At 39.3% G+C, this 25,597-nt stretch overlaps 2 protein-coding genes across 2 annotated transcripts in view; both read right to left on the bottom strand.

Annotated features, from left to right (window-relative positions):
• iars1 (isoleucyl-tRNA synthetase 1) overlaps positions 1–25,597 on the bottom strand; it is a gene marked incomplete at its 5' end in the record, with an annotated part of 50,700 nt that overhangs the window by 24,729 nt on the left and 374 nt on the right. Inside the window, 15 exons of the mRNA XM_079218081.1 lie at positions 154–240; positions 490–684; positions 1,904–1,977; positions 4,642–4,768; positions 8,655–8,753; positions 10,130–10,221; positions 14,902–15,024; positions 17,631–17,726; positions 17,966–18,026; positions 19,527–19,614; positions 23,593–23,740; positions 23,867–23,984; positions 24,232–24,314; positions 24,611–24,730; positions 24,834–24,990. Coding sequence (XP_079074207.1) covers positions 154–240; positions 490–684; positions 1,904–1,977; positions 4,642–4,768; positions 8,655–8,753; positions 10,130–10,221; positions 14,902–15,024; positions 17,631–17,726; positions 17,966–18,026; positions 19,527–19,614; positions 23,593–23,740; positions 23,867–23,984; positions 24,232–24,314; positions 24,611–24,730; positions 24,834–24,990 — 1,668 coding nt within the window. The remainder of the gene's footprint in view (positions 1–153; positions 241–489; positions 685–1,903; positions 1,978–4,641; positions 4,769–8,654; positions 8,754–10,129; positions 10,222–14,901; positions 15,025–17,630; positions 17,727–17,965; positions 18,027–19,526; positions 19,615–23,592; positions 23,741–23,866; positions 23,985–24,231; positions 24,315–24,610; positions 24,731–24,833; positions 24,991–25,597) is intronic.
• LOC306736499 (vimentin) lies at positions 11,894–14,004 on the bottom strand. Its single transcript, XM_079218144.1, has one exon. It carries the CDS (start codon positions 13,933–13,935, stop codon positions 12,799–12,801), a length of 1,137 nt encoding a protein of 378 aa, XP_079074270.1. The 5' UTR covers positions 13,936–14,004; the 3' UTR covers positions 11,894–12,798.

Here is a 25,597-nt window from a genome sequence, read left to right as displayed (position 1 = left end):
CCAAACCCTGATTGGGGAATTGCATTTGATATTTTCACAGCATTTGTAGACAAGAAAAAACAGAACAGCCTTAATCTTTAACAAAGATTACTTATATGTGCAACTGAAAGAAAGATGAGGAAGAGGGGTTTGTTAATAAGTCAATGAACTCACCTAGCGAGAACCAATCCGTTAACAATGACATTCTTGAAGGGCGGTCTGCCAAACAGTGCCGTGGAGAGCACCAGCAAGGTGTAGAACCTACAGCAGGATGCAAAATATAGTACAAAGGTCAGCGTGACAAGCAGGACTGAAACATTACAATTCATTCTTTCTTCGCGGTAGGATTGTGGAAAAACTCATCTCCTAACTTAAACCTTGATAAGCTAATCAATTTAATCAAAATTAGTGTTTTCGTCATTTCCCTCAATGGACTCAGCAGGAAAGGACTCAGTGTCACTATTCCTCATCTGTCGATCTCTTTCCATCTACCATTCATCAACAGCTTACCATCCCCTCGTCTGGTCAATGCCTTCGGCGATGAAGTCTGCTGGGAAAGTGTCTTCAAACTCCTTCTTGTTTTCAAAGGGGTAGTGGGCCTGGGCGTACGGCATGCTGCCGCTCTCAAACCAGCAGTCAAACACCTCTGTGATCCTCCGCAGCACGCCCTTCCCACACCGCGATGGAATTGTCAGATCATCAATGCTGGCCAGAGGAAGTGGTGACAGGAGGATGGAAAGAAAGAGAAAGGAGGAACAATTGTTAAGACAAATGGCAGCAATAACAAATTGAAAAGTCTGTTTTTATTTCAGGGTTTTATTATTGCCGTGGGGCACTTTTTAAACATTTCTACACAATATGGATCCAAGCGTCTATAGGCTTTTGGGCTGCAGTCCAAAACAAGGATTTTATAATCTTTTACCTCTTGGAACAAGGTTTAAGAAAAATAAAAATGTTGCAAACAATGTGCTGACACCCACGAGAATAAGCTTGGTTATTGCTTTGGGTCACAAGCTTCAGACACAAGGATATGGATTATTTAATCCACATACCGACTCACTCAGATTCAGCCGGTGAAAAAAGTAATTGTTTCTTCAGTAAAGTTACATAAACTGAGGAAAACAGATGAACCTGGGTTCATCAGCCTGTGTGAGGTGCACACTATATCGAGATGTGTGTGTATGGAAAGTTCCCTCAGTTGTAGAAATACAAAAACAACAACAGAACATTAACATCGCATATACACTTAAAGTTGATTAAACGCACATTTATTACTTTGTTTTACCCTTCAGCAACAGCCTGCTACACATTTCTAGAACTATTAGCACTCAGGCCTTTAAACTGCAGATTACACCTTTAGTAATCACTAAAGCCCACTCTGCTGCAGTACTCTGCTGTTTCTAAGAGCTTATTGAGGAAAGGGAGACTGTTAAGCAGGAATATTACAAAAAGAAATGCACTGCTGAGTACATTTTGAGGAGTTTATTATTTCATTTTTGTGGTGGTACTAAGATTTTGATCAAATGTTCGCAATGCGGGCAAAACCATTATCTCTGGGATTTGGCCACTTCACACCTTATTATATGATGCAACAGTCTGCCCATTTAGTTGTTAGAGATCCATACATCTTTTGTACTTTCTAAAGTTCAAACCACTGCATACTTTTCAAACCTGGTTTAAACACCTGCTAAACTTCATTCAATTAGAGGAGTCTCTTTTTATTCTTGAGGGATTACTCAAATTAAGTGTCATCACTCACGCACGCACACGCACACGCGCACGCACGCACACACACACACACACACACACACACACACACACACACACACACACACACACACACACACACACAGAATAGACATACACCTCTGAGTACATGCTCAGGTGGTTGGCTGATAATCTCAGTGTTTGATCGGGGACTCACCTCTCCCGATGCAGATCAGTGACTTTGACACCGGTCAGTTCCTCCAGTTCAGCAATGGACCCGACACACACCACCTGAAGTACAAGCGCGCGCACACACAAAACACACAGTACATGTCAAGTGAGCAATATCACAAAACAGCTTTCAGTTACAGATTTCCTGAAGATGGAAATGAACAACTATTGCGGGAATTAAAAGTGAATTGATTAGTTGATGCAAAAGAAATTACCAACAACAATTTAAATAAGCAATTTACTTTTTATATCAAAAAGCAAAACATTTATTAACATCACATTCGGCCTTTTCCTTCAATTTCTGACATTTTATCAACAATGAATCAATTAATAAAGAAATTATCAACATTGCAGCCCTCAAGGTTGACGTTATGTATTTATGTTGAGTTAAGTTAGTAATGATTTGATTAAAAAAAATAAAAAAAATATCAATATCTGTGTTGGCCTCCAAAATCCATTATTGGTAGAGCTACACTTTAGAATAAGCACGTAAAATAGTTTAGTTTGTACAATGACGTATTACCAACCTTTACAATGTTGTGGTCAAATGCAATTATGTGTTTTGTGTTTCTCACGGTTCATTTTACTGAAAGGAATTCTTTGACATTTTGGGATACGTGCTTATCTATATATAAATATGACCTTATAAAAGGTCATATTTAATCAGACACCTGAATACTTCTTCAATCAATTACAATATACATTTAATAGACACAACCATCGCACAAGGAACGCTAGCTCAGGTCACTTAATACCTCCAACCCCAAGAACAAACCTCCTCAAACAAAGTTATTTTTCGTGCAATTAATGCTTGGAATTCGCTACCTCCTCATATAACTCACACTGGTAATAATCTGTCATTCAAAAAAAAATTAAAGGCGCACCTCAGGACATCAATCACTTAACGTTTTCCTTTGCTTTTTAGTCATCTGATTTTCTTGTATAAGTTATGGTTGAATTGCACTAGGTATCTGACTCTACTATTTTTATTTTTATTCTGTTTGTTTCACGTAATGTTTTGCATGTTTTTGTATGTATTTTGTCCTTTCTGTGGACTCCAGGAAGATTAGCGGCCGCTAAGGCGTCAGCTAATGGGGATCCAGTAAATAAACTAAACTAAACTATCCACTTACTCATTGAGTAAGATTTTTGTAAACAAAATTCATTTGTAAAGGACCATGTACAATATCAAACAAATGTTCCCATTTAGTTTATTGTATTAAGGTAATGATGAGAAAATTTATTTATGTGCAGATTAAACAAATGAGAAAGAGTGTGTGCTATAAGTGAGCAAGGGTCCGTTTAAAACCTGTAAAGGACTGTAAACCTCACAGTATTTATCACCATACAACACATATTAAAAAAGGAGGCCTACTTGAACACACTTCCCGAGTAACTTTACCTAAAGTATGGTAAAGTGTGTTATCTGGTCTCCTCAGAGTGTTAACCTGTAGGCTCTGCTCTAGTTTTACCACAGCGCCAGGTAACATGGCCCAGATTCAGCCTGATACGAAACCACGTCACATACAACCGAGGAGTAAAAGAAACGCATCCAGAAAAGACACAGAGAGAGAGAGAGAGAGAGAACAAAAAACAAAACAATACTGAGATACTGCCACACAGACAGACAGACTGACAGACTCGCTTACAGCTTTAGTTTTGGGTGTGTGCTTAACCGCTGAGGGGTGTTTGAAAGAGGCACCAGGGAGCGCAAGTGTTCTGGAAACAGTCATAATGCTATTTCCAGCAAGCAGGTCGCTGGCTGTCCCTCTTTCAGCCAAACGCTCAAACAACCCAATTCTGACATCTCCTTTCAGTTCAGTCTACTTCACACAGTTGGCCGGGTTTGGCAATGAACATCCATAACCAGACGAACATTTATACAGTTTGGCTGGCTTCTCCGCTGTCCGCTTCTTTTTCTTCCATCCATTTATTTTCCTCCCCCTCTTTTTAACTCACACTCCCCCTTCCCTTCCCCCCTCTTCTTGTGTATTTCACTTCCTCATTTTCTTCACACGATAATTTATTCTGTCCCCTCTTCCTCCTCCCTTTATTTTCATGCCTTCCATTCCTCCACTCGATCGCTGTTTTTTCTTCTTCTTTCAAACCGGTTAAGTCGGCATGAAGAGAAAGCAAACACATTGGTTCTGGTTTATTTGCCGTTTACGTTAATGAATCATTCATGTGTTGAGTTCACGGAGGCACTTGGTAATGGTGCCTGAAGGGCGCTGACTCAGACTGCAGTAACGAGTCACGCTACACTCTCTGGTTTGACACCATGGTCATCTCACTCTGCAATGCCAGAAAGTGTCTCCTACACAAGCCTTCACACACACAAAAAAAGGTCCAGATATGCTAAATAATGAGTGTCAAAAGGAGGTCAGTGAGAAACATTTTCACGCTGTACATTTAGGAGAAGACTTGGATTTCTGTGCCCTGGCAGCAGACCAGTATACTATTCGGAGAGACATGGGACATTTGTTCCCCAAACTCATTTCTAGAGTAAATAAAAGTCAGACTTATGGAAAGTTCAACTTTTCAATTATGCCTTCTCATGCTAAGCCCAGATTGATTTACGAATGCCGCAAAACCTGAGAAAAGAGTAACTGTCTTGGTATTTGGTCATGACACAGACAAATTGTGTGATATCTGCAGAGTACAAAGACACATTAGAAGCATCGAGTGCTCTATTAAAACAAGTGTATATTTGTGCGTTTTCCTGACCTCCTCAAAGTCGTCGCTGACCCAGAGAGGGATCGGAGTGCCCCAGTAACGGTTCCTGGAAATCGCCCAGTCTCGTGCGTCTCTCAGCCAATTCCCGAAACGCTTCTCCCCGACAAACTCTGGAACCCTACCAAAACAGAGAGATGATGATGATGATTGTCATTATTTTAACCACGGAGATTCAAGTCTGAGTGTGGGATTTTTTTTTTTTAAATGCCAAAACAAGAATATTGCAGTCACACTCATGTTTAAAACATAATTTAACAGCCATTTGCAACCAACACTTCTCAAAAAAAAACATTTCATCAGGTTTTCTGCAGGGTTCAACAAGTTTAATTTGATAAACTTATGAGCACACCCTGGAGTCTGATCAGCGGTATATTTGGATATACATAGGGAGATGATTTATTTATTTATTCAAAGTTTAGCCAAAATGTACATTTGCTCATTTTGAGATGAGCTTCCTCGCTACTGTAGCTGGCAGTAGTGACGATGTTTGCTGAAACAAGAAAAGACTAAAAAGCCGAACAATCCACTGTCACAACATCACCCACCTATAAACTATAAGTGGGAGATGACGGACACAAAGCCATTCAGGAACTAACGTTACTGCCTCTTGTATGCAAGAGAAAATATTCTCAATCAAAGTTAAGATGTTTATTAAAATGCAATGTTTAAAACCTATAGATACCCCTGATCATGTAATGTGCAACACATGTTCTGACAACACAACAAGAGCAAGCATTATTATAATGTCCGTCCATTATTCCTTATTCCTATTAAGCTGGCTTTTTTTTTTTTCTGTCCTCTTCTTTTCTTCATATATAAACACGCATGCCACTTAACATACACTTCAACTTAAAACACACATGTCACTTTAACATACACTTACATTAAAGTTATCTGTTTGTCTGAGCACTTTATCTTATACTTGATTTAATATCATTGCACTGTTATTGTCGTTGATTGTCTCGTCTAACGTCTCATGTCTAATGTATGCACCTTCCGCCTAACAGAATTCCTCGTTTGTGTAAACATTCCTGGGAAATAAACGGTTTCTGATTCTCTTCGTCCTCGTTTTAGCCCTAAAAATAAACCGTGTTGCTTTCTTTATGAAGCTCAACTGCAAAGGTTAACGTTCCCTCCAAGGCATCTCCCTCCTCCGTACCCCTTTTCTGCTCTCCCATTTTCCTATTTTGCCTCGACCGGTTTTGAGCTTTAATCCACTATCTCACAATCTCTTCCTCTCATTTTTTTTCTGTCCCCCTCTCTTGCTTTGCCAGGCAGTGTTGCTCAGGAGAACAGAGGAGGGGGGTATAAATTGTCGTCAGGATCCACGGGCTAAGCAACGAGTTCATCAATTCCCATTTGTAGGAGGCATTTCTATTTAGGCCCCTAATATATCAATTTAATGATTCTTTTTTTTTGCTTGCTGCTGCTGCTGCTCACCAACCCCCCGTGAGCACTCATCCACCACCTCGCCCTCCCACTCTTGCTTCATTCTAAATGTAGAACTTAAAATGTGCTGTCTTGTGCTCAAGACGCACAGGAGGAGCCATTTAACATGTACAGGCTTCTATTATAAGTCAGAGACACTAGGGAAGGATACATGAGGGAGGCAGAGGGACAGAGGTTGTGGTCAGGACCGATTGAGCGTGTGCATGATGGGAAAAAGGTCAAAAGGACGGAAAAAAAAAGAGGGAAGAAAAATAGAAAATGATGACTGGCAATTTGCAATTAATCAGGAAATAAACTGTACACTAAACCCCTCCTCCTGAATGGTGATCGTCCAATCATGGCTTAGTAATTGTCACTATGCAGGTAGGTCTGTCAAGCTTTGGATGTATCCACATGTTGAAGCAGTGTGCACAGGGTTGTGTTGTTTTAAACTGTGTTTGTCTGCTCTAAGGCTAGCTGCAAATGTTCACATATCCGCCAAACTAGCTTACCATTATCTGCTCGCGACAAATGTAATTTCAGCCCATTTATTGTCTGAAATCAAGGACCCATTGTTTAAAAAAATGACTAAGCATTTCAAAGTGGCTTAGCGAACAGTTGGGTTTGAATTAAAGAGACGGACAAAAGACAAAAGAGAAAACATGTCTGATTCCTGTCATTTGAGGACCAGTCACTCAACACCACATTTTAAGAAACTAGGTTCTGAAATTAGGCATTGAACGAGCTTCCTGCAAAGAGAGCAGCTCTCCTTGCGAGCACTCATTAATTCAGTCCTTAATTTATTCAGACAGACGGACATCTGGAGAAATCAGCCTGAACTTGCTCAATATACTTATAACCACTGCACTCAATGTGCATTGGAGGAAGGAGAGATAAAATGAAGAAATCACGTTGAGAATATGGTAATAGCACTTTGCTTTCTGAAGGATTCTTTTAAGTCTTCATCAGCTAACATGCACTTTATATAGGAGGTACTGAGCACAGGAAAGATTGTACTCTTTTCAAGATGCAGATGAGCTGGCAACCCTCACAGACAGCCAGCGAGACAGAGAATTGTCTTGAGGTTACAACTCAAGTATGAAAGTGGAATCAAAAAAAGAAAAGAAAACTTTTTTTGACAAAATCAAATAATTAAGGATGGAGTATAAGCTTAATTAGAAAGCTGCATAAGAGCATCACCCTGCAACCACGCAGACACAGGAGGAAATATGTGCACAAGTACTTAAGGTATAATTTCCTGAAGGCTTCACAAGTAAAACAGCTAACTATATCCTTACAAATTATGAATTAACAAGGATGTTTTCAACAAAGTCATTGTAAATGTTTCATTATGTCTACAAATATGTTACATTTCTTTGCATTTCACTCTAGGGCTGAAACGAATAATCCAAAATGTGATCAGCAACCATTTTGATAATCGAGTGGTTGTTGCAAGTCATTTTCTAAAGGTTCCCTATTAATACTCAGAGCATTATTATAGCAGCAAATATCCATTAGCTATGTAAAGATATAGTGGAGTAATTTCTACCTGAGCAGGGCAATAAATCCCTCTCCCTCTGTGTGTGTTGTAATCAGGTTATTTCCTTGCTTTGTTTACACAGCTGGGCCGGCCGCTCTGCACCGCTCTCATGCAGCAGGAATAGCTGATAACGCCAACTTCCGGTTCCCCCGCAGGTAAACACTGTTAGCTCTGTCAGCACTGTTGGTGCTGTTTGCACTGCTAGTGTTATTAGCACCGTTACCTGCTAGCCGCCATGTTGAAAGCCGTGTGAAAGCAACAGAAATACTCTGAATTTAGCACCTTTCAGTCAATTTTCCAAAGTCAAAAGTTCGCTGATGTACTGAGTTATCTATACAAGTAAATGGACCATCTTTGGGTCCATTTTCTCGATCATGTGATTAATTGTAATAATAAAAAGGCAGATTAATGGATAATGAAAATGATCATTAGTTGCCCGATTCTTCTGCAAAGATACCCCGTAACATACTGTCAATTACTTGTACATAATATGGACATAGTTGTCCTGTATTAAATATGACACGTAATCCCCTCATATAAAGAATGTAGCCTCTAAAGTAGTGTGTGCGTTTGTGCCGGTCTCTGTGAACGCGTGTGTCTGTGCGTCTATACCTTACTAGCGGTTACTCATTCATCTCAGTTTGACAGTCCCATTACCAGAGGCAGCTACTGTGGCTCAGAAAAGAGCACTGGGAGCACCAGGGGTAATACCACTTAGCAAAGCCATTGTGGCGACGCTTACTTAGCTCCACATTCTGCCTTTAAAATTAGAATCATGCCCCTGTTTTCTATAAAAACATCGGTCCTGTGTGCATCATAATAAAATGCTTTGATAAGGATTTTAACCTTAATTAGTGAAAGATAAATATAAGTATATGCACAGTAATACATAGCGGTCCTGCGGAGGTAAAGAACTTGATGCGGTCATGCAGAATCATGGCTATAATTGCCGTCTGTCCACTTGACGCTTATAGCTGCCAATTCCCTGTCACTTAGCACCACGCTAGCTATCAGCTGTCTCAAAAAAAACGCTTACCAGTAGCATTTGCTGTTGTTTTCCAGTAGTTTTTCCACCATGTGCTCCACTCGAACAAACCAGCTGGGGACGGCTTTGTAGATCAGAGGCGTGTCAGACCTGAAAGTATATAAACACATTACATAAAACATGGTGCTGCAAAATGAAATGCATTCATGAGAGAAATCATAATTCATGAAGCAAGCCTTTCACTTTCAGGTTGGACAGGGATTTTGATGATTGTTGTTATTTATTTTTGCATAGTATGTTACATTTTGTTCTACTGTTGATTTGCTGTATTTACCACTGAATAGAAACTGGGCCGGTTCAGTGAATAATAGGTGGCAGTGTTTTTTTTAGCCACACTAGCAGCCTTGCTGAAAGAATAGCAATGTTGCTCGGTCGTTAATTCTGCCACTTGGGTTTAGACTGAAAGATCTATATAACTGTTGGTCATTCAGAGAAATAGAGAGAACAAATCAGAATGACTTTGGTGATCTCCCCACTCTTGATCTAGCGTCATTATAAAGTCAAAATATACATTTGTTCAATAGTTTGATTTTATCACCAAATATCTCAGGAGAAAACAGCATTCCTACCAAGACATTTAACTTGACAGAGCCACCTGTGGACTCCATCTTATTAAGACCAAAGAAAAAACATCTTGAGAAAAAGCTTCATTTTTTTCAACCACAGACACAGTGGAAAATATGTAAAGTTAAGTTTAAGTAAGTAGAAATGAATGGGGAATCTAAATCACACTATTTAGTATCATAATTATATTACCGTGTTCTACTTGCTCTCCCAATATGTTTTAATAGTGTTCTATCGTTTTCATCTCTACAACCAATTTGTGGTTTCAGGTATATTCTTTTGAAGTTTTGTCCAAAGCATAGCTCCCTCCACTTTGCCAAGTTCTACCTTGCAGGTGCTAAGTGGTTCACACAACTGTTTCATCTCCACGAGCCTTTGTCTCCTTGTGGCATAAAGAGCACATCTCTGCTATTTACTGGGTTAATTAATCCTGCTCAGGTCAGCCTGCAGCTGCTCCAAGTGAGACAGTGATTTAGTTTGCTTAAAAGGTTAGTGTATGTATGTGTGGATCTGCATGTGCTTGTTACGATGTGATAATGTGGGAACTTGAGGTTGTGTGTGTGCGTGTGTGTGTCCACGCTGACATTGGCTCTGTGAATTGATTCTGTGCAGACCACAAAACCTCTAGTGCTCCTGAGGGAGTCATGACTAGAGAAGAACCACAAACTTTGTTTAATACTGTACTGAATGCTGAACTGTACATTATGTTTTCTAACACTAAATAAGGCTGCTTGTATTAAAGTAGACAATCTAATATTACATTTGTAGAGGCCTAACATCTGCAGCAGGTGGGGTTATTCTATAACCGTTGTTTTAATGATCGCCAGTGGAAGAGTGACGCTTTTAGTTGAAGTGAGTTGGAAGAGGGAACATCAGTTTTACAGTTTGACCGTTTGTCTCACCTCCAGCAGAAGGGGTAACTATGTTTGAAACTGCTGGCATTGACGAGGCGACCCTCCTCCTTCAGCCACTTGATGATATTTTTGTCGGCATCCTAACAAATAAAAAATAGAAAACAATTTTCAAACTTGCAGCGTTAAAGAGTAACACAATACCAGGCTGAAAAGCAGTGTTTCACTGTTCTCTGTGGTTGAAGTTCCCATGTGATTTGATGTAGTCAGAAGGTGCAGCGATGCACCTGTAACTCCACCCACCTATGACGTCATAGTGTACTGAAACAAGCTGGAGTACACTTGTACATCGTTGCTGAAAGGTGAGAAGTGAAGGCCCTGGACGTCAGCAAAAACAGGATTTTCTGCTGATGTTAAATAGTTTAAACATGAAAAAAGGAGGTGATGACTTTAGGATGATATTAAAAGTCCATGTGAAAGCCAGATTATGACATTTGATACCCAATCTTTTTGAATCTCACTATTTTGCTCCTCTTTTTCTATTAACAGAAGCGCTGTCACGCGGTCCTTGGTGCAGTTTCTCAAGCAGCAAATCTACAATTTGTCTTTTTTTAAAGAAACATATAAAGATGTCCATTACTGAAAATATTTTTCAAATAATATTAATAACATATTTAGTATACATGTCAGCAGTATTGTTCTTAAATAATTACTATCGTCTTAAACATTTGTTCATATTAAGAACAGCTTGTGTAATCATAAACTGCAGTAGCACAACTACAGCTGAACTTATAATACTACTACTATGCATTATATATCATAAATCTTGTATTGAAGCTATTGGAACATTTTTAGTATGTATACTTTATGCATTTCTTGCATATAAGAGAGGTTCACAGTAAAGACATACTATGGGAACTTCGCTGTGCACCACTGGCTATGGTTCAAACCATTCCTTTATCACTAGGTTAACATATTTTACTTTCAATATTACATTTTCTCATTCAGGTAGGAAAAATCTGGAAGCTTGAATGCACTATGGCTTTAAGTTTTCCTTTGAGTAAAACCAAGGTTTAGTCACAGCCAAGGTCACGGTCCGCTCATTCAGGTGTGATGAATACCACCAAAGAGGGAGGAAGAAATTGTCTGTTTTGTCATCCAGCTCGTTGTTTATGGCAAACAATCTAATATGCAATCAGCCCTGTGCCTCATCACGCACCATTTCATCTCCCCCCGAACCAAGCCTACAGTGCAATTCACAGGAAGCTCATAAATATGACTTCTCAGCAAGGTGTTTGACAGACTGTTGGTCGTGACCTCTTTGTAGAGAGAGGGGTTTCAAATTTTCTCAGCCAGGAGTACACTTTGTTATGGCCTGACCCGGGCTCATTAAAACATGAAAGCGCACCTGTGATGTGGAGATTCATTGGAACTTCGCCTGCAACCAATTGAGAGAATTTCCCCACCTGGCCAATTTAGTATAGAGAAGGGCTCCTAGATATATTTAATAGATTACTATCATACATGTGTGACACTTTTAGAAGCTCTTTGTGACGAGACCATTTAATTATTCGGTGGTACGTTCACTTTTTAGAAATGATGATAAAGCAAAAAGTCTAAAATTATTTTAGCGTGCCTGACTTTCTAACCCATTAGCTGTAATTTGTAGGTTAACATGAAGGTAGGAGAAGGCAAAGAGACAGAGAAATAAAGTTATTACAGAAGAGGAAGTAGACCAGTCACTAAAAGACACGTAATATAGGAGTGCAACAAGACACGCAGGAGAAAGGAAAACAAGATCAATGCATTATTTTGAATGCACTCACTTCAATCTTTATTATGCAACAGTTGGTCAACATTAGTGTAAATAGTCAATAGTTGAGTCCCGTCAAAACATTTTGAATAATCAGTGAAGAACTGTAAAGACGAGGCAAAACACTGATGGCATCTGCTCTGCTTTGTTTGGATTGAGATGAGAAACCTCTCAGGACCAAAGTTTTTTTTGTAAAAGGAGGGGAGATCCTACATTTTGATCAAGAGAAGCAGCGGAGGCAAACGGTGTGCAGATGTATCGACGGGAAGTTGCAGAGGTGGTGAGAGCAGTATAACAGTGGGGTTGATTTGGCAGGAAAAGGGGAAGGTGAATTAAACAAGGGTATTGTAGGAAAAGAAGTACACAGAACTGGGAGGGAAGTAGACATTGTAAGCAAAGAATCAAGGATAATGGGGTCAGGGTATGGCAAGGATAGTACAATGGTAAGAAGGGCTGGGTATCAATCTTAATGTGTTAAAAAAAAAGATCAAGTACGGAAAGCTGGATTCGATAGACACATACATCTTGTTTAGCATATTTTTTTATCAGAAACTTTCAGTTTTTGATTTTCTTTTTCTGTGGAGGGGGGACACCTCACGAGAGTAGGTTTACGTTTTTCCTCAGTTTGTTGAATCAATATTTCTCCAAAATTTGGGCAAAGTTCTTATCAAAGAACACGCGTTTGGACAGCATTTTACATTTTATATAAGTGTCCTTGTCCAAAGAAATGTTTTGTAGAAAAAAACATATCTCCCACGTGTCATTTTGGCATCTGTACTGAAACACAAATCTGTATTGAAACATTTCAAACAATACCCAGCCCTTGGGGTAAGGATGGGAAATAGGGAAAAATGGGAAGAATCTCTTTGACGAGTAGGAGCCCCACAATGCTCTGCTGGTCGCTGCTTTAGACAATTTCGTCAATACCAAGCCTATGCTCCTCCCCTTCCAGCAGCTTCCTGTAGGTGGCGATCTCTGCATCCAGCTTGAGCTTAATGTGCAGCAGGTCCTGGTAGTCTTGGAGATACTTTGTCATCTCTAGTTTGGTTTCGCAGAGCTGGGCCTCCAACTGAGCAATGATGCTCTCGAGGCTCCCCACCTTATCCATGTGGGACATTTCCATGTCTTCCAGCTGCTGCTCCAGGGCTGAGTTGCGAGCCTTCACACCATCAATCTGGTTCTGCAGCTCTGACACTTGGTTGTGGAAGGTCGTGATCTCGTCTTTCATGGCCTTCATTTGGTCCTCATGTTTGCCGGCATGCTCCTTGAGGGTGTCAAACTTGCTCTTGTACCATTTCTCAGCTTCCTGGACGTTGCGGGCAGCGACAGATTCTATCTCTGCACGCATGGTGCGCAGATAAGCGGCCAGGTCAGGCCGATCGCCGTCCAGCTCTGCTGTGATCTTTGAGTCCTCGATCTGCTTCATGAGGTCAGCCACTTCTTCATCATGGAGCTTTTTGAGGAACTCTATCTCGGCTACCAGTTGCTCGATACGCCTCTCCAGCTCAGCCTTCTGCAGTGTGGCATTGTCCACATCCTGGCGAAACTCCGTCAGAATGATCTCTGCCTCTTCCTTGAGTGCCAGCTCCTCCTCTAGCTTTAGTCTCCATACTTCAACCTCTTCTTCAATGTAGCCTCGCTCAATATCAGCTGCTCCCTTCTCGTTGGTAAGCGCCTCAATCAGCTCCCGCACCTCTTTAAACTTGAGCTCATATTCCTCTCCGATGCCCGTGGGGCCTCCCTTGTAGCGGCTCTGCAGTGCAGCCAGCTCAGCTTGAAGAGACGCGTTTCTCTGCTCTAGTGCCTGGACCTTCTCGATGTATCCTGCAAACTTGACGTTGAGTACCTGCATCTCCACTTTCTCGTTGGCATGTTGCTGATGTATCTCTGTGCCCAACTCGATGGCAGTGCTGCGATTACCGGAGCGTCCGCGGTTATCATACGAGGATCCACGGCACCGGGCAGGTGACGGGCTCTGAACCCTTACTCTGCCGCTGGAGCCGCTAACCTGCAGGCTCTTCTGGGTGTACGATGCAGCCCTCATGATTTGTAAAATACTGTTTTTTGTTCAGTTTACAGAGGAACAGCTGCTCTCTCGGCTTCTCTATGTGTAGCTTACGTCGCGACTGACGCTCCCTCAGATCACTGCTGAGTTTTTATGCGGCAATAAAGAATGTGTCGGACAGCCATGAAACTAACGCTTGGTTTTAACATATTTCAAAAGTGGATGATGACACTCTTTCAGTGAACTGTGGCTGCATGCTCTTTATTAGCTAACGCTGTACTGTTACTGGCCAAGCGGGTCAAGTCCACTCCCTGGCCTTTACACCAGGATGTGAAATAGTGAAGAGATCATGTATGACTGCTATTTTTCACTCGCTATCCACTTAGGATGGTAATGAAGTTGGGTGTGACAGGGAAGGCACCTAGTGCACTGGTAAACAGCGACAATGTGCTTTGGCAGCAGGGTTTCCTTTTCAACTTTGTGAAACTGCTCTGATGCTAATTCCCTTAACTCTCTCCACATCAACGAACAAATCATGCGCCGAAAGAATCATTTTAAATTACATTTGGAAAACATGATGAATATTTAATATTCTCATCTCAGTTCCAACCTAACATAATTAGAAAAAGCATTACATCTATGACCAAAAAGAAAGTCAGTCACTATTCAGAATGAAAGAGGAAAACAATCCCTATACAAAGATGTATTTATGTATGTGTATATATTTATGTGTATATATATATATATATATATATATATATATATATATATATATATATATATATATATATATATATATATATAGAGAGAGAGAGAGAGAGAGAGAGAAGAAATGGAGAGGAATAGGAAAGTAGGTGCCCAGAAAGTGGCAAACAAAACAATTAAATCAGCTATCAATATCGTTGAGGGTTTTATCATGTGTCAAACCAGTGGCTCTCACCAGGGCTGGAAGCCTGAAATGTCTGCTAACCTAGTCTACATGTAAATGTCTGAAGTGTCACTCACTTTGACATACTGTCCCGCAAAGTCAGTGACCTCCGAAGTGAAGCAGCCCGAGGCGTCCACAGGGCAGATCGGAGCCTGGTCCTTCTGGATGATCTTGTATTCGGTGCACACCCTGTAATCATCCTACAGATAGAATAATACACAGTTCAGAGGGTTTAGTGAGTGATGGTATTTGTATCATCCAATTCTATTAATAATGTAATTCACTGCAAAAGGAGTAACTATATCAGAAATGATTGGTCTATTAATCGATTCATTAATTGGCAATACTTTTGATAATCTGTTAATCCCGAGTAAGAAATATATATTTTTGTTTTTTATAAACATGCCCCCAAAGAATCCGGATTTCTTAGTCGTTTGTCTGTGACAGTTTGTTGTACAAAACAAGCCAATGAATATGGGTTTGAGGGAAATTATGAGGGGCCTTTCTCACTATTTTCTGGAATTTTCATTAATGATTAACAATTAAAATCAAGAAAATAATCGTCAGAACAATCAATAATATAAATAACTGTTAGAAACCCTAATTTTAACAAAGATATTTACTGTAGCCTTTTACGACATTTTGAAAATGTGTCTGGAAGTAATTCATTGGATTATCTTGAAACAGTGAACCATTTAATTTAATTCATGTCATTTGTTTCAATGATATTCTCCGAAAGGAACCAACCGTCTATGAAAATAAATAACTATCTAACCCCTTAGGCAGCCATTGTCACTAGTTCAAAGATATGTTATGACTCCATATCAAATTCCTTGTTGAGCTGGATACTTTTTGCAGTGTTGAAAGAAGCACTACCGGCATGTGACAGCTATGCATGAAAGATCGGAGCAGTGTCCAGCTGTAAATGCATTTTGTATTCAAGCACCCTGTCAAGAGCCAAAATGGATGGCTCGCAGGATCACATCCAGTCATAACAACATAACATTTGAAGAATGTACTTTGGCAGCGCATTTCTTCTCACTGTATATCTCCAGAGGAAAGTCATTTGTGTTTCAGATCTTCAGTAACCAATCAAAGTGAATGTGATCCATATATAACAGAAGTGTTACCAAATAAGCAAACCAATATTTAAATGCAAATGGAATGTGATGGTTTACATAGGGACTGACTGCAGTGAAATAAGCAGACAAGTGCAGAAGAGAATGCTTAGACAAAGAGTTTGTATCCACAGCTGGCTACAGTCATGAGGGCATCCATCTGGCCCTGACAAGGGCATCTAAAGTATCAGAAATAACTCAATACCTATAATGGCACTGCAACATTGGCTTCTACACTGTAGGAATACCCTGATACTGTAGCATTCAAAACAAATATTTCATAAAACTCTCTTAAATAGGGATACACATCAATGTGAACACAAAGAACATGGTATCCATAAGAGGTTGAAAGTATTTTAAATTGTCTGATGTGAGACACAATACTCTACATGTTATATACATAACAAAAACAGATTAATTACAGGTTAACATGGAGGGTATTCAAAGTTAAACGCTTCATTACATTATTTCCCAAACTGGGTCATAGATTTCAAGACCTGTGGGTCCTGAATAGTCTTAAATAGAATATAAAAACAGTTTAATTTGTTGGAGTCAAGAACAAATTTATTTTTGGGGCGAAGTTTAGTGCTCTTGTAAACTAATGGATCAACCCACGTCTGCACAATGTGCAGGAAAAAGGCACTCGAAGCAGTGCAGCTATAGAAACAACAGAGGACCTTGTTTATGTGCTCCATGTGAGCATCTGCAGGACAGGATTACTAGAAGAAATGTTTCAGAAGTACATTTCTTGACGGTACTCTAAGTCCCTTAAGGAGATGAAGTACATTATAATTATAAAGGAGGAGGTGAGCCTGACAAGAGGCAGGTGGAGGCCCGTCCGGTGACAGATGATTAACAGCACGTAAGGCAGGGCCAAGGCCCTCACCTCTTTTTGGGGTTATTCAATAAATACATAGTTTATATGAAATAACCACAAGGTAAAGCCTGTTTGTATATAACCCCGTGTGAATTAAATACTTGACAAATGAAGATTGCCAAAAATTGTATTATTTTATTAAGGACTTTAATGTAAAATTATGATATTTTCTGGGTAATTTGAGTAAGTATTTGCTTGTTATTATCAATTAAGCCAAAGTAATTATGTATCACAATATATGATTTCATGACAGTATTATTGCATTGAAACACAATACATTTATTTAATTATTGCCCAACCCTAAACTATAGTACACTATACAGCTGTAATTCTACATAAAAAACGTGATGTCTATCTAACACTCACACTAAAATCCGTGGTTGGTTTGGGTCTTTAATGAGCGTTGACTAAAGTGATTTATGCCTAAGAGAGTATACGACTAGTCTGAATATGTATCACGATATATTTCAAAACATTTGTTAGTAGGCGCCAATTCCCCACTTCTGTTGGCAATTTTCATATCACGCTATCATACACTTGTGTACTTTTAGTAAACTACAGAAGTGGTGGTGAAACAATTAGTCAATTAACTGATTATTAACTATGAAAGAGTCATTTGTTGAGTCAAGATGCTGAACAGTTACTATGACGGTGCTTCTGAAATGTGACATTTTCTGTTGGAAATAATGTTAATTTCAATATCTTTTGGAGAATAGCGATGGCCAGTTAGTTTTTTTTTCTGGCATTTTATGAATCTCTTGTTAAAAAAACAAATGCACTAAGCAGGAAATTAGTAAAAGAGCACACTCACAGTTCCAAAGTAAGGTGCCTGGTGGACCACGCCTGTGCCCTCTTCCTCCTTGACGTAGTTATCTAGCACCACCTGGAACGCGCCCGTCTCCCCACACTGAAGTGAAACAAGGATGAGGAGAATTAGATGAAAGAGGCCGAGTGGTGAGGAAGCAAAAGAAATAGAGCCACAGATAGCGATGCTGATAGAAAGAGAGAGATTAAGAGACAGATTTAGAGAACATAAACTGAGTTGCCAATTTGTGGTCAGACAGGTAATTAAAGGGAGACATAGGCCAGTCTTCAGTTTGGGTCAAACGATACATGAACCTGTGGGACAAGAACAAGACTACTGACCTTGGCAAAGTACGGGAAGAGAGGCTTGTATTTTTTCCCTTTCAGCGTCTTGCCGGGAAATCTAAAAACACAAAAACACATTTAAAGTTAAAAAATGTTTTTTATGAGATACGTTGCGATTCTTACTTCAGCATTCCCATAACTATGATTTTTAAAAGACAGAAACTACAATCTTAATTGAAGGTTTAAGCTTATGTTGGCAGCTGAGTCGTGATACAGTTTTTTTTTTTCAATTATCATACAAATAAATCTCTGCTTCTGTTTATGGAGACTTTGAAGAAGAGGCTTCCGCCAGTTAAGACATCAACATGCCTTCTTTATTGCCAGTTAATTTGTCCAATATATGGGATGAGGAGATATAAATCATGCCTGGAAATGTGCTCCATTAGATTTCAGTGTATTCTGTATTCGCTCGGGTGTTTTCATTACTTCACCTTTTGCTCCAGAATTCATTTGAGCTTTGTGCTGCATACAAAAAACACAGTTGGTGAAATGCACAATGATAATTCTTCTGTCAGTAATTTCATCCTCGTCTCAAAGGAAAAGTGTGTCGCATTTAAGGGAATATATTAGCAGAAATGCAATATAATAATAATAAGTATGTTTTCTTTTGTGTATAATCCCTTGATCCCCAGATTTGTTGTAATTTCGTTACCTGATCAGTTTCTTTCTACATATGGAGCGGTCTGCAATGTTTTTCCAGTAGCCCAGAGAGAACACACCACAACACTGGCTCTAGATAAGGCAATTTTCATTTTTGCGTTGGAAGTTTTAGGTGGTTGCGATCTACAACCTCACCGCTGGATGCTGCCAAATCCTACAAACTGCACCCTTAACTCTGTTATAAAACAAGACGAAACCTTTCACAGTGACTGTGAAACACCAGTTTGACACTTAATGAAAGACCATAACTAGGTTTGAATTATCTCAATTTATCGAGTTTGTAAGTTTCATTGTCCCAAGTGAAGAATATTAAGGTTAAGAATATAGTGGGGGAGTCCCCCACTATATTCTTCACCTTAATAAAAAACTGGTGTAAACACCTCATGGAAAAACACCAACTCTGAGGTAATTAAATAAACACCACTAGAGGAGTCAGCCACATTGGCTTTAAATCCCACTATTGTATATAGAGAGCTGACAACCAGTGCTTTGATGTGTCAAAAAAGAATGTCCTGATAAAAATAGTCTTGAGTTGATACTACAGTAGAAATGCTGATTATAATGCAATAGGACTGAACCGTGCCGTTCAATACTTTCATGTCATTTTAGGAAAATAATTTCCTCAATGGCTCAGCAAAGGGCCGTTGTACTTGACACCTGTCAGCTGAATTATCTACAAATAAAAAAGAACAGTTGGAGAGTCTTGAGCTTCTTTACTGTAGCACATTTCTAAGTGAAACAGCATATGGAGTCTGGGGTTTAGTTACAAGAATGATTTGAATCAAATCCTCGAACTTTGATTGGAACGATCAAAAATTTGAGTCAGTATTTATTATCATTAGTCATTTGCACTCTTGATGTGTTTTTCTGAGGTGGCTATAGGGTCTTGTGTACTTACTTGTCGAGGATAGTGTACTCGCTCTCCGACTTAAACAGAGATCCCAGCCTGGCCTCCATCAAAATGTAGGTCTTCTCTGTGGCGTTATCTGAGAGATGAACAGAAAAAAAAAACATGTTAATGTATTTGTTGGGTTTACACACTTTGCTGCCAGGCCAAGGCTGCTAATATTAAAACCTGTGCTGCTGTTACACAGAGGCACACTTTAAACGAGAACACATCTCATTTCAGCACACAAACTGTAACACATGAATAATTAAAGAGCACCGACATGACATTAAGATAATGAAAATCTTCACTTTTAAACATCTTAATAACAAATTCAATTGACTACAAATCTCTTAAATGTGTCAATTTATAATCTGCAAAAGAACTGTGTAAACTATAGAACTACGGTTGAATTTGAAGTTCACTTTATGTTTGATATTATCTATTTTGTTATTATTTGGTTTTATGTTTTGGTATGTATTGTAATTTTCAATATATGTATTTAACTTCTTAACTTACTCATGTTCTACTTCTTGAATGTTTTAACGGCCTTGTCATTTGTATAATCATTATTCCATAAAGCATTAAAAAGAGAAAGGAAGTAAAAAAAAAAAAAAAAAAATACAAGACATAGAGATATAGACAGAGTACATTCACAGAAATGAGGCCAAAGAGAGAAAGAGAAAGATGAAAGTATTTGCTGAATAGCATAAAGGAAAGCTACAGTGGAAACCAAAGAGGTTTACCAGACCCGTCATGTTACGTCTCTGGCAATAAACAGAAAGGCAACGACAACTGAAAGCTCTATCCAACTGCAACATTGTTGACGTAGTCTAACCAGGCAAAACATTGTTGTGACTTCATCACATTGAAAACAAAAATGTTTCTGAGAAGGTGACAACATTAACTCAAAAATCTCAGCGGATATTTGTATTTTCTGTACACACCTCATCGTGGATGAAATGAGGAGGTGGGAATAGAAGTTATGAAAAATTATTTTTCTCGGGGGCACTGTGGTCATTTTTTTAAGTCTGTCATCTAAATAGCCCCCGTAGAGTGATTTAAGTTTATTAAACTGAATTTCATGTAAGATTAATAGCAACGTATCAAACAAAGCATCCAATAGCCCTCAATGTCCCTGCTTCATAATAATACAGCGACACATAAAGTCAAGGTCAGGGAAGAACCCAATAATGTGGCTACAACCAATCAACCAGCAACTGGGCTTTCTGAAAAGTTGCCACCTCAAGCAAGATACCTGCCTGCCATTCTGGGAAACTTAACGCTCCGGGCCAAATGGGGATTTTTAGCAACAATAAACAGGAGAGATGGAGAACAACAAGAGAGAGAGAGAAGGGGGCAGCATCAATAAAAGATGTTTCTTCCCCTCAGTGGTGTGACAAATGACTGCACAGCTCAGACCTGCTGCTGCTGACAGCCCCTCAACTCAAACAGCAACAAAGGCATCGAGGAAAAGAAACGGAAAAGAAGAACAACGAAAGGACAAAACAGGTGCATGTGGAGGCAAAGAGAGCGATAAGAAAATGAGGGGAGGGAAGAATTGGATGAAGATGGAGCGCAAGAGAGGGAGAGAGAGATAAAAAAAAAAACATTCATTGGTATTCTAAGGCGGTCTTCCATGCAGCACAGCACAGGCGGTGCAGTCAGGATGACAGACTGTGCTCCAACAGTGCCCCCTGCAGGATCAAAGAGGCTATGACCAAGTGGTATAAATCTAGGTCACCCTTTTTTTTTTCTTTTTTAAACACCCGTTTCTCTCACAGGGAACCAAAAACTACTGCAGGAGGGTAACAGGAAAGACACCAGAGACCTCTCTGGAGTACTTCTTCATATATTTGAACAAGGACGACACCTTTTTTTAAGTGACCTGATTTGAAGTTCACCTACATTTCTCAGGTCTGACTCTGGCCCACACACAAATGTAGATGGCATACAACACATGAACAAAACGATTGGTTTAAGTTACAATGATAGGACTTTTTTTTCTAGAAAAGACACTTTGACACGTCACAGCAGAAACAGCACAAGTGTAAATAATAAAATGATGTGTACAAAATAAAAATATATTTAGCTGCTTCAGTTTCAAGGTCCTGGCTTACTGTGACATTTAAATAAAACAAAGTAATTGTTAAATGATATTAGTAACACCTGTGTTTTTCCTACTATGACAACTTGTCAAAAACATATGATAATTTAGATATTTACAAACTAGAATAAGCGCCCCGCAGTTGTTTGTCTCCGCAAATCAAGTTGCAGTTTACATCTAGGTCTGTCCAAAATGTAATTCCTTTACATTTTATCCTTTCAAGACATTTGTGTGAAATAGTCATAATTAGCATATGAATTATTGATTATTGTTTAAATAGACAGCATTTCATCTTGGTGTACCCAATAAGCTGGTATATATTTCATGTATCTGACAGCAGTGCGAGTGGTCCTGAATCAAAAACTTAAAAGGAATCTTGCTTTTGGAAATTAAAAGACCTGACAATTTGAGGTAGGTAGGTTTTGTAGTAAGGTAGCAGCTTTCAGGTCAGATTTGGATCACAGATTGTGCCGTTAAAAACATCAATTTGACGTTGTGACAATAAGAAGTCATCCCTTAAAAACACTTCTACGTGCAACTTGTGTAATAACCGTATAACATAATAGTAGAAACATTAGTACATTTAATACACAACTATATGCAACTGTCTTTTGATTAAATCTGAGTGGGACGTTTTACGTGGGCGAGTCAACATGGACTTGTTTTTAAATGAGCCTACGTGAACATCAGTTATGCCTCAGCATCAAGTTATTGCTCATGAATCTGAAGTGTCTGCTCGGTTGTCGATGAAAACAAATTTACAGCACAAAGAGTCCCGTTTCATACAACAAAAACATCTCATTTCATCAGCTAGCACTTATCCAAAGGCTAGAAACTCCACCAACACATTATGGTGCAGAAACCCCCTCCTCTGTGTGCAAATCTGCCACAGCAGAGCACTGCTCCTCTGTTAATTTGTTTTTTTTTTTGTTCTGTCTGAAGAAAAAAAGAAAAAACACCCATGAGCTGATACTGTGGTCCAGGACACTAAACCCACATGGGAAACACGATTTCAGGGAGAGAACTTTGGCCTTAGGCTACCAGCACTCAACAAAACTATCAATCTTGGTAATTCAAGTAATCCACAACACAAACATGTTTGAGGGCAGGATATGTGAGCAGATATATATTTCCTTTCCCCTCCAAGTACAGACAACAGCAACAAAATAACCAGTATTGCCACAATACTGGAATGTATAACTTTGATGCAATACTTTAAACCAAGCCAGTGTTTCCAACAGGATTTTATGAGGCTCACTGTGGTGGATGGATGCTCACCAACAAAGACACATCGAAGAGGACAGATCTATGGACTCTTGTAAACAATTTTATTCTCCAGTAAACAATTGAATCCTAAACATATTGGTTGTATAAATCAAACCCACAAAGCATGGTAAACGAGACGGGCTCCATATTTAAAGTAGGGTCTGGTGGGAGCAGGGGCCTCTGTCCCTCCCCGCAGGGAGAGATGGTGCAGCGAGCTGAAGAACTTTCACCACAAGTAAGGTGTAAAAATATGTTCAGTTCATTATGAAACTGTGGCAGGCCTACTTATACTGTCTAGGTAATTAACCCTCTGAGACCCGTCAAAAGCTTGAGAAATCAAACAGCATGAATCTTTCTATGGGGTTCCTCTCGATGTTGGTGTATTAATGTTTTAAAAAGAATGAATGCATTCATTCATACATTTTTACTTCTGATTCATGACTACAACAACTTGCCACATCATTTCAGATTATGTACACCACATATATGTGGCATAGACTGTTGAGCTGCTATCTACCCCTCAAGATTCTCACCGGTATACCGATGGAAATTGAGTACCGAAAGCGGTTCAAATATTCAAAATAAATGTGTCAGAAAAAAACTTTTTTTTTTTTGTTTTTTTTTACAAAACTAGTTTTTACTGGTTACAATAAGAACGTAGTATAGAACTGGAACACAGCACTCGTGTCACGCTTCGTTACTCACCTTTGACCTTGACGTATATGAAATCCGGGTTAACACAGAGGGCCAGGTTGCTTGGCAGTGTCCAAGGTGTTGTTGTCCAGGCGATCAACGCCACATCTTCACTCCCAACCAATGGGAAGTTGACGATCACCGATGGGTCCTGAACGTCCTGGAGACAAAAAGAGAAACAGAGATTCAGTCAAGTCAATATATTTACACCCAGACGGTCAATTTTATTACTCGTGCTGAGATGTAGACCACTCATGTTGTGGTGGTGGTTGTGATTTGTGCCAACCTTGTAGTTCTGGTTGGACTCAAAGTTGGACAAGGGGGTGTTGCAGGCAGTGGAGAAAGGCATGACTTTGACTCCTCGGTAAACCAAACCCTTGTCGTACAACTGTTTGAACACCCACCTGAAAGAATAGAAGACACATGAAACAATTATATATATATATAAATAGCTGAAAACTAAATTTCCTTCAGGATAAAAAGCAAGTTAAGGTTGAAGAAATTATTTAGTGGAGTAGATACTGTAAATCCAAAATAAATGATGAAAACAACTTGTATTAGTTCATCAAATAGGGCCTACATTTAATATATTGTATTAAAATCTTTAAGCCACAACTTGTACAAATAAGATGGTAAATGTGACATTCATACCAGACAGTCTCCATGAACCACGGGTAGAGAGTCTTGTAGTCGTTCTCGAAGTCAATCCACCTTCCCATTCGCGTCACTGAAGTCTAGGAATAAAATTAACATCCACATAGCAAATCAAGAGAACATAATGATCTTATGCCAACGGTCTTGTCTTATTTAGGTCAGTCCGCATATAAAACCTCCCACATAAAAAACAAACATGTTACACATGTGAGATCTACCTATGGTATGGCCTCACCATGTTAAAGAGCTGCGTCAATGCACTGTTTGCAAGTCAGATATGTTTTTTTGATTGACACATTGAATGAAAAAAAGCCAACTGGGCTCACAAGTATGGCTACAAAGTTGTCTCGCATATTGTGCTTTTGTCTATGCTCACCTTCCACTCGTTGGAGTATCTCATGACAATGTCTCTGCAATGCTTGTTGTACTGAGCAATGCCCATCTTGGCCACATCGGCAGGCCCTTTGATCCCCAAAGTCTTATCAATCTCATACTCCTACAAAAGCAGACAGAAAATTAGACAAATGAATAACTCAAGGATAAATCTGTAAATAATTTTTTTTTTTTTAAAGACCTCTACAAATCAAACAGATTCTTACCACAGGCAGGCCGTGACAGTCCCAGCCAAAGCGCCGGTCCACATGGAAGCCGCTCTGGTGAGCAAAGCGAGTAACAATGTCCTTTATGGTGCCGGCCAGGATGTGCCCATAGTGGGGTAGACCCGTGGCAAAAGGGGGGCCATCGTAGAAGGTGTACCTGGTGTGGAAATGGTCAGTAACATATATTTAATAAGGTCAAGAGTATATTCTTTGTGATAAAAGAATACGTTGGATACGAGATGATAAGACAGGATGAGTAAGATGTCTGGAAACACCTCAAGATAACAATAACACTGTCTCGTTTATATGAGTGTGTTTCTTCGTTCACAAAACAGCAATTTCACTGCAATTTTTACTTGTTTAGCAAATGTCATAAAAGGGGGGGGAAATATCATTTTGAAAGGTAATTAATGCACAAATATTGCTGTTTCAATCGAAGTGAGAGATATGAGCCAAGATTTTTAAATGTGCTTTTTTCACTATGAATTTTACACCCTATTCCTATTTATTGTGGTGTATTAACTTTATTCTAATAATTAACATAATTTCTTGTTACTTAACATTTAATGTTTGCGCAGAACACACACCAACACTGCTTCAATGTTTCCTACTACATGTTGTCATATGGACAAGTACCGATACTCATAAAGATCAAATTCTGAAAGAGTAAAATGGAGTGAAACAATAACTGGTTAGCCAGGAAATGCAACTTTTACTTTTACCTTAGCAGCACAACAACTGTAATGCCAATCCCTTAAACCATT

The sequence above is a fragment of the Taurulus bubalis genome, assembly GCF_910589615.1.
Source record: "Taurulus bubalis genome assembly, chromosome: 5".
NCBI lineage: Eukaryota > Metazoa > Chordata > Actinopteri > Perciformes > Cottidae > Taurulus > Taurulus bubalis.
Note: the sequence above shows the minus strand (reverse complement) of the source record. Positions and strands in the feature narration are given on the sequence as shown.

Coding starts and splice junctions, on each gene's coding strand:
- LOC306736499 (XM_079218144.1), bottom strand. CDS start 13,935: ATGAGGGCTGCATCGTACACCCAGAAGAGCCTGCAGGTTAGCGGCTCC.